Below are 10,000 nucleotides of genomic sequence, written 5' to 3'. Positions count from 1 at the left end.
CAGAGCCATGACAACTGATTTTCGCGGGAACTTCATCCATATCTATATAATAAACAGAACATTACATGGCCGCTTGCGGATACGAATTTTATCTTCTCGTGCTGAAAGTATCTCTCACTCGTTCGCTTCGCTCACTCGTAAGAGATACTTGCAGCACTTGAAGATAAAATTTGTATCCCCGCGCGGCCATGTAATATCCTATATATACTCTACTTTACACGCCGGCCAGCAGTACTTTCCTGTGATCCTGTTTATTACGCTGTTCAAGTGGTTCCTACTTTTGGGTCTGTGGGTGAGATCCAAAATTGTGACCATTCAAATGATAGCTACTGAGCAGTACGTTCCTGTGGAGTTGTTTCTTAAGCAGTTCAAGGTGGTTCTAACTTTTGAGTCTGTATGTGAAATCCTAAAATGTGACCATTCAAATGAAAGCTACTGAGCAGTACTTTCCTGTTGTACTATTTATTAAGCTGTTCAAAGTGTTTTTAACTTTTGAATCTGAATGTAAAATCCTACAGAGTGACCATTCAAACGAAAGCTACTTTACTGTGGTTCTCATTAGTATGCTGCAACAAGTGGTTCTAACTTTTCAATCTGAGGGTGAAATCTTTAAGTGTGACGATTCAAAAGCTTCCTGTGGGTCTGTTAAGGTTTTGCTGTTCCAGGCGGTTCTTATTTTCAAGTCTATGTGAAATAATAAACTGTGACATTTGCATAAAAGCTCCTGAGCCATTTTTAACGGAGGTAATTTTATTATCCCATATTTAAAGCGACTTTAATTTTCTTGTCCGTCAGGGTGATAATCCAAACGAAAACGATTGAGCAGTTTCTTTTTTTCTGTGCTGGTATTTTATCTGATGGAATTCTAAATTTGGATTTACGGATTTCTTATATGTGCCAAATAGCTGCAAGCCATCCTTGACCATCCGTCACTTGAAAACTTACTCTACGAGATATCTTTCTGTTGCAGAATCTCGGTAGCAAAGGCTGAATATCATCAGGGATTAGCAAGTTGTCTGAAATATGCAGCACTCCATCACTGGTCAGGATGTTAGAATTGATCACTCGCGCGTCTTCATCCAAAAAAATCCCGCCCTGAACAAATAATACAAACAAAAACATGGTGTTAATCAAACAAAAAGCCTGTTTGGACTCTCAGCTTAAACAAGGTGCTGGTGAACACCGTTGGTAAATAAATGTGCCCTTCCCGTAAATCTTCAATAACTGGCATAACTAAATGCCTGGAGCTAATGTTTTCTTAAGATAGACGAGTTCCTCGGTAAAGCTTTGCCAGCGTTGAAGAGCTAAACTTTAGTAAAACAACAAAAAATAAATAAATAAATGAATGAATGAACGAATGAAAGAACGATACAAGGAACGAACTAGTTGGTTAGTTCGTTCACTTTTTCAACCAATCAGACGTGAAACCAAAACCAATCGTGGCTCGCGCGTGCACATTTTCCCGCGCTTTTTGTCGGCTACGTGTAATTACTTCGAGTTTTAATTCGTTTACTGGATTGTGTCCGTTCTTTTTCACTGGCCAAAGTAATTACTTTGGTTTTGGTTTTACGACACTCAATTGAAACTCGCTACATGGCAAGCAATTGTCAGGCCAAATGGAGCAGTCGGATTAGCTGATTATTGGTTGGGATTTTACAGTGCGGACGATTCTCATGGAAACGGTCCGTTTCCGTCTTTTTTATCTCTCCCGGGAAATTCACGTTGAGCGAAACACACAAAGTTCCTTAAAAGCGAAATTTACTGCGCCTTTCAATAACACGCGGACTCTAAAATTCAAAGTTCAATCGACAAATGCGTTTTTCGCTACCGTCAATCAAATGTTCGGCGGCTCCTCCCAGCTTCCGACTATGTTGACTGAACTGGGCTCAACGATGTGATTCGATTACTGCGCGGTCAACAGTAGTCGGAAGCTTCGAGGAGCCGCCGAAAATTTGATTGACGGTAGCGAAAAACGCATTTGTCAATTGACCTTTGAATTTAAGAGTCCGCATGTTATTGAAAGGCACAGTAATTTTTTCATCACAAATTCTACATAGCAACCGGGATTTAATTTTGCGTGTAAAAGGTTACCGTTCAAAGATCGCTGAGGGCAGACGAAGATTACAAACATTCACCAAGCGGAGAAGTGTCCGACCGCTAAAAGAAACGGTGCCATATGATAAACAACTTACTATAACCGTCACTTGCTAGGGGCCGTACTGGGGAATATTCGTCCTCCGTCGTTTTTGTACGGACCCAGTATAGCCCTCTCGCTCGGTTAGTAAGAGGTTAATATCACCCCCAAATGACGTCAAATTTCAGTGTTGCTTTTAAAAGAAAATACTATAAGAATTTAGTAGAATTCTACTAATATACTAATGCAAATGCTGAAATCTGATTGGCTGAGCCATTGAACACTATCAGCCATTAGTGTGCAGTGCCTGGAGGTCGTCTTGGATATAACGACGTTTTTTTCGTTTTTCCAATGTTTTGGAGGAAGATTTGGATGAAGTCTAGATGATGAAGTCTAAACGATGGACATTTACGGTTTCTTGACTTTCAAAAAAGTTGAAATTATTGAGTCCATGATAAAATTTTCCAGTTGTCCCAAATCTGAAAATTTCTTTAAAGAGTTTATATAGCTTTGGGGGACGCAGCCTCAAAATTAGAGACGTTTGTATGGATTTTTAACTGTGTTTTTAAGAAAGTAACTCGGTCTCTGTTCGACCTAAAAGCATCAAACTTGGACGGATGGCCAATCTCAATGTTATCTTTCATGTGATGGTGTCAATTTACCGATTGGTTCAATTTGAAATTCGCCCCAGTTCCCTGCGAAATTCCGAGATGGCCTATGACAATCACGGACGAGATTTGGTCATTCTTTTCCCCTGCTGTTCGCTTTGCAGCTCACTTACCGTAGTTGTCAGCTTTATCAGCACGGATTCCCCTTCCACGGTTCTGACTCTGCCACTGTATATGAGATCTAATACTGAGAACTAAAACGAAAAAATGTTACTTGTTCAGTTATACAACGCGTATCATCAATATGATAGCTCTACAAAAGTTACGTTTTTGTTGTTTACCTTGTTGTGGTTGTTATAGTTGTAGTAGCCTGTTTCAGGCTCTCGGATAGTGGATGTGAGGGAACGAAAACGAGCAAAAGAAATCGCAACATATTCTCTACCTTTGAAATGACGATTATCGACAATTCGTAATTTTGCCTGGATTGACTGTCATCGTCAATTTAGATTACTGTCCCAGGACTTGTGGTAGCAGATGAAGAGAAAAAAAGTAAAAGCTGCATCCCTGGACAGGATTTGAACCCGGAGCACCCAATGTGAAGGAACTGTTTTTATCAGCTTAACAACTAAAGCTCAACTGGCTGACAAGTGAACCGATTATTTACCAAATCTAATTAGTATAAATAAAATCATTGCTGAATGGCGGTTAAGTCTAATACTTGATTTTAAAATAGTTCGTTTTCTCTTAAGGTTTGGTAACCGACATTTTCTCCTTTTTAAACTTGTTTCTTAGCCGGTGATAATACACGTTTACAGCGGCATTCGGAAGAAAAAATATATTGACATATTTTTAAAAAAAAAATTCTGACAGTTAGCTATGCGGTAGTCTAGTGGTTAAGTGAAAGGGTTAATAATTGCACATTCCCGGGTTTGAGTCCAGCGAATTTAGACATTGGGGTTCGGATTTTAAAAATAGATATTCATTTCCCATAATCCCTATCAAGCGCTAAGAATTAAACACGAAGACGCACTATAAAAGGCGTGGTGCCTAAGGAACATGCAGATGATTTCTCAATCAACCGTAGTCGCACACAGAGCTGTGTAATAATTAATTAGTTCAATAAAAAAGAAATCGAGTAACTAAACATGTCCAAGTACACTGCAAAAATAGGTTGGCTTCGTAGCACTGGACAGCGACAGAAATAACTATCAAATTATCTTTTGATAGCGGAGCTCCGGGCGCCGAGGGCGCGCGCGCGCGGAACACCATTGGTAAGAAAATATGGTACCACATCTGACCGAGAAAAGGGTCATTTAGATAGGAGGGCGACGACGACTATGAGTACGAGTTTTCTGTACTGGGCATGCACATAAGGATTGGAGGACAACATTTTTCCAAGTGCGCGTGCCCAGAACGGAAAAGTCGTGTTCGTAGTCGTCCTCGTCCTCCGATCGCTCCCTCCGATCTAAAGGTCCGTAGGACTGTTCGATCCATGTATGCCAATGTGAAATTCTGTGGGGCAACCCGCGTTTTTAATGACACCTGTCAAAAGAAGGCACCCGCTGACCAGTATCACGTGAAAATATCAAGGGCTCCAGTTTAAAGCTCACTTTTTTAAAGTTGACCGCAGACCAGGTACTAGTTTTCGATTGGATCGCAGGCTCATGCCAGGTTGACTTATGGTTTGAATAAACAAGGGAACTCCGCTTTGAGGCTTGTCTAAAGCTTATATTGGTTGATTGCGTGCTTATCTTCCTACGAGGCCGATTTACCATTTCAGTGTTTTTGCCTAATCCAGCAAATGCACAATCTGCATTTGTTGACTAAGTATGTTTCATTTCTCTGGGTCCTATCTCTTTTAGAAGATCCTAGGAATAGAAAGGCGGCGATTTCTTAACTTAACTTACCTTGCCAGTCAGTATATGGTTCCTCAAGAGAGATTTCATCTTTCTTCGTCCCTGTGAACAAGAAAATTGTCAGACATTTCGTAAAGGAAAGATGTTATCTGAGGCAAAGAAATATAATATCGGCAAATTTTTCACGGAAAAAGCGTTTTCTGTCGGTTTTACCTCATCTGTTTCGACCAGAAATCTCATGGTGCTGTTGTCAATTTTGTCAAATGCTGAATTTACTGGTACAAACAGAGTGTATTGGGCTCCCAATGCATTCAACTCTGCAGCGATTCCGGAGGACTGGAAATATAAAATAGAGCATTAGCGAACATCGCTTTTGTGTCTAGAATTGCAAATAATAAAATGGACGCTCAAATGGTCCCGTTAACTGCTAAAGTCAACAACCTGTTTAAAATAAGCGAGTTAAGGCAAGCGTTTGTGCAATTTTCAAGTTTGGGCTTGCGTAATTGTTTTTGTTTGCTTTAAAAGTAGAGTTCTGGGGATACCCTTCTGGCGTTTATCGTCTGTGTGTCTACAAACAAGTGATGCTTTAGAGTTGAGGAAAAGAGCAGGACTGAGGACTGTTTGAAAAACTTATCCAAATCAGAGTCTGCGAATAAGAATTAAGAAAATGATAAACTAGTTTCGTGGCAACGGAGGAAAGAACAACTGGAAAATCACAGTCCCAAGCAGGAATCGAACCTACGACCTCCACAACATCGGTCGGACACAATTGACCTTCAAAAACCCCTGAGGAGTTAATTCGTCTTGGACTATGCGTTCTTTGTTGTGAAGGCAATACACTTTACTCCAAAATGGCCGCCAATTTAGTATATTTCTGTTTGATTGCAAATAGGCCCTTTTGGCCGCGTTCAAGGTTAAATATTCTTTTGAATTTTACGTTTGAAAGCGAGGCCAAAAGGGCCAACTTGCAATCAAACAAAAATATACTAAATTGGCGGCCATTTTGGAATACGGTGTATTGTCGCCACACTTTGTCAAATATGAGAGTTTTTGAAAATGCAGTCAAGAGTAGCATTTGTCAGGTTGAAATTAGATCATGCCATTCATGTTAAGAATAGATGGTCCTACTTCTCTGAGAATAAAACTGAATCTGAGTGAATCAAACAAACTTGAATTGTAGTTTACAATTCTTTCCTTATTTCTCTGTCTGTGATCAGACCGCCCATACCTGCAAAAGTGATGCAAAAATCGAAAATGCACTGTCTACAAACAAAACTTGAAGAGAAGGTGTCTGAAAGACGAAAGAGAAACAACTTTCTTTAATCATCTGACGAAACTCAGCAAACAACGTACATAGTTCCAAAGCTTTCGAGATTTTTGGTAAATTGCACCATAGTTAATAGAGGGGAATGGTTATGAAACCCGACCAAATTCTTTGTTGTATGTTTTTGTTCTCTTTTTTGGCCTTGACCGTGCACAAAACACGATAGTTGTTTACTCCGTACTGAGGAACCAACCAATAGAAACGTGTTGGTTACGTAGTTCATGCATAGTGTATGAACGCAAAACAAAACATTGTGCACGGTAGTGGACTTTCCAACCTAAATCTTGGCATCTTTGTTTGCTCCTTTGATGTTTGCCAATCTTCAAAACCAGTACCCTCTATTAACTATGATTGCACTTAACTCACAAACCACAACTTCCCCGTATATCTGGTGAAATCTGCCACGTTATCTAAAATGTCACATCCCCGATTTGCACGTAATTTCAAAATCTTTGCTCCACAAAAAAATAAATAAGAACTCGTCTCTTGCGGACAGAATGTCAGTTAGTTAATGTGCGTCTGGTTTCTAGTTCGATCTTCAAGGACCTGAATGTCCCTCCATCTCTAATCCCTGTAGCTATAGATTTGAATTCCCGTCTGAGCAACGCAGAGCCATAAGCACAAGGGGGAAGGGAGTTTGCAGAATGCTTGAAATACCAATACAGAACAACTGATAGAGAAAAGAGAACTTTTTCAACGTTGTAACCATCCTCCAACTGTCAGCAACTTACAGAGCTTGTTTCTTTATAATCTCCAACGTGCCACATGATCTTGTCAATCACATGTATTATCCCATTGCCAGCCAATAAATCAGGCAACAGGACCTTTGCGGTGACAAAATGCCCATCGAGTTTGAAATGCGTAACGTTCTGGAACGGATGAAAATATGAAAGCTTAATCAGAAAGTGTTTAATCAATAATCATTATTATAAATACGCGAGGCCAAACGACAAACTGCCCTCTGTAAAACGCGTCTTTTTGCGGGCCAAACGGGAAATGTGCGGGCTGAAAATACATTTGCCACCCTGATACTGATTGGCTGCAGAGATGTCAATCAACTTCGCTCGGTCAATGAGATTGTCCTATTTGCGTGCGAGGATTACTTCTACATTTGGTCTACAACCCTCACTTCAAATATATATACATTCCTTTCATTCTCACAACCTTTGTTTGTATACACTGAGGGACATTAGCTGATCATGTTATAGCAACAACTTTCCATACCACAGTTTCGTGCTACATCTCCGTTAAACAATTTTTTCTTAGTAAATGAATTGGTACGATTTGGCCTTGTGTATTGGCAATAATGATAATCAAATGACTTTTGTCGGGCATATAGCTTATTTGTGTCTCTCGTAGCATCATTTGCACCCTCGCTCCGCTCGGGCGCAAATGATGCTACTCGGGCCACAAATAAACTATATGCCCTCCAAAAGTCATGTGATTGTCCTATTCTCAAATGTAATTTCGCATTGGTGTTATCACTAAGCACGAGCTCGTTCAAGGGGAGCCTCTATTTCCCATAACTGGCCTAGAAGTCAGCCCTTTCCTGAGTAGATTTATTTACATAACGCCTCCGTCGGGAGATTTAGTACGTCCACTGTTGGAAAAGCCAATCAAAACAAAGCTATCGAGGAAAATATGATACTTTTCGCTGGAAAACCTGTTCCTTAAAATAAATTTACTTGTGAAAAGGTTGACTTGAAGGAATTAGTGGAGATAAAGACTCCCCTTGATGCGTTCCTGCCCAAAGCAATTAGTGAGCTTATGCAAGGACAACGACGCCAAGAGAACGTCGTCTAAAAATATTCCTTTCTGTTATTGTAATAACTTGGTTATAACCCCAATTCGTAAAGAATGGAAAGTGTGTATCAACATTGCAGGAGTAAAATTGGCATAGATTGTGTGGTTGTTTGGGAAAAAATTGCAAATGTTTCGTCAGGTTCTCACGTCCTCTACACAACCTCAAATTTTGTCAATTCACGTCGTTGTCAGGACGAGGACAGCAAAGAAATTTGCCAAAATGCAAAACGCACGTGCAGGGCGTGCATAGCCATTCTTTTGTGGCGTTCTCGTCGCCGTCGTCTTCGTCCTTCCGTAAAGCTCGCTATTATTTCAAGAGATTCATTCCGTTCTTAAAATGTGGCGCAACCTCGGGAGGGAAAAGGGTAGAAGATCTTCGGTAAATACACTTCTTCACCATTAAGCCTTAGAAGTGGCGACATAGTCATACTTACCTGGTTCTCTGTTACTCTCGCATTGATTCCCTGCAGTGTTGACACTTCTCCATTTTCTATCAAAGATATTGAACCTAAATCACCAGCAACAAGGTGTCGACTGACAAAATGGGAGGCCATGTCAAGGTTGGCGGTCAATTCACCTTTCTGAGACAATCAAAATGAATAAAACACATGTGTTGTTAGAGTACCCATGCATGCGCGTAACTCGTTGAAACTCTCTCGTGCAACCATGATATACCACAGAGGACAGACCTCAAAACCGGGAACGCCGTGCCCTAATCTTTGCAAATAGTGTGTGTGGGTTCTTTTACGTCTTAAAGATATGTTAAGATATAACAAAACACGACGTATTTGGTACGATTTCGGAGAATAAATAAAGTGGAAAAGTGTGTTGAGGTGATTGGCACTTTAGAGCGAGTTTCACTCGAGTGTCATAAAACCAAAACCAAAGTAGTTACTTTGGCCAATCTAAAAGGAGGGAGACAATCCAGTAAACCAATCAAATTTCGAAGTACTTAAACGCAGCCGACACAAAGCGCGGGAAAATGTGCACCCGCGAGGCACGATTGGTTTTGGTTTCACTTTTGATTGGTTGCAAAAAAGTGGCGCGAAACCTTTAAACCAATCACTGAGCGACGAAATGCAAAACCAAAGCAATTCGCTTATTACTTTCGAGACTCAATTGAAAACCGCCCTAAACTAATTCAGCATTGATTCAACAAGTTTCAATACGGTTGAAAAAGAAAGGGTGGGGGAGGGGGGGGGGGGGGGGAAGGGCAAGGAGTTTCCAATCGTTTAACCGGGCCTTTATCATACAGCTCAACTTTACTCTACTACCCAGCCACACAAAAATACTCTTTGGAAACTTTCCTATTCTAAGAATTTTTACCTGCTCTTGGGTCAAGTTTGCAAAGGCACTGTCCACCATTAGGAAGAAAGTAAATGGCCCTGAACCAGACAGGGCTTGATGCACAAACGAACCAGTGAACAAATCGATAGCCGTTGTTAGCTTCCCCTTCACTATATCGGGGCCCCCCACATTTAGCTCAGTTACTCTCTGTTATAAGGTAAAAAGGGAAATCATTGAATTAGAATAACAAAAACGTGGGAATTCGAGTTGATCTGCCAGATATAATAAAAGCCAATATGAAAGCCACTGAGTTGTAAGATCTAGCTAGAATAGAATATAACTTTATTTTCACGCCAGGTTTAAAGCTGAATAGCTTGTGGGGTGGTGCACAAATGAAGTCAAATCAAATTAATACATATCAAACAAATGTTGGTTTTTGAGGAGAGAGGAAAACCGGAGTACCCGGAGAAAAACCTATCGGTGCAGAGTAGATAACCAACAAACTCAACCCACGTATGACAATTTGGTTTTATCAAACAAGTTGATAAAGGTCGAATTACCACCATGAAAGATTTGGAAAGCTGAGCGTTAACCCTTCGTCAGAGCGAATAGAGGAAATGTGGGTGTTGTTGTTTTTTTTTTTTTTTGAGGGTGTGGAGGAGCTTTGCCATGGGTGGAAATATGGTAACGTGAATTTGTTAATAAATTAATGGGATGAGAGGCGTTCATTGATTCCGTGAGGATAGAGTGCACCTACAATCCGGGTCAAAGGAATTCGAGACACTTGTCAAATTTTGGGCGAAAAGTAGAGAATTTAACGTACATGCTTTCATCGTTACATGAGCAACGCGTGTTCTTCTTTCCCTGCCTTTTTCGCCCCCCCCCCCCTCCCCCCGTCGTTCCCCCCAGACAATGTTGAAACATTTGAGCGATCGATGACCGGATCTTGATTTCGGAGACCGTGAAAAATCAACATTGAAATGGAGGA

At 40.6% G+C, this 10,000-nt stretch overlaps 1 protein-coding gene across 2 annotated transcripts in view; it reads right to left on the bottom strand.

Annotated features, from left to right (window-relative positions):
- Positions 1-10,000, bottom strand: part of LOC138011628 (stabilin-2-like) — a 100,918-nt gene that overhangs the window by 67,373 nt on the left and 23,545 nt on the right. For both annotated transcript variants that reach the window (XM_068858735.1, XM_068858736.1), the window contains exons 10-17: positions 9,052-9,219; positions 8,160-8,306; positions 6,654-6,791; positions 5,827-5,889; positions 4,812-4,934; positions 4,650-4,700; positions 2,916-2,996; positions 946-1,095 (exon numbers count right to left, since the gene is read on the bottom strand). In XM_068858735.1, the coding sequence (XP_068714836.1) occupies positions 946-1,095; positions 2,916-2,996; positions 4,650-4,700; positions 4,812-4,934; positions 5,827-5,889; positions 6,654-6,791; positions 8,160-8,306; positions 9,052-9,219 (921 nt within the window). The remainder of the gene's footprint in view (positions 1-945; positions 1,096-2,915; positions 2,997-4,649; positions 4,701-4,811; positions 4,935-5,826; positions 5,890-6,653; positions 6,792-8,159; positions 8,307-9,051; positions 9,220-10,000) is intronic.

Source organism: Montipora foliosa, chromosome 7 (assembly GCF_036669935.1).
Source record: "Montipora foliosa isolate CH-2021 chromosome 7, ASM3666993v2, whole genome shotgun sequence".
In the NCBI taxonomy this organism is placed as follows: Eukaryota; Metazoa; Cnidaria; class Anthozoa; order Scleractinia; family Acroporidae; genus Montipora; species Montipora foliosa.
Note: the sequence above shows the minus strand (reverse complement) of the source record. Positions and strands in the feature narration are given on the sequence as shown.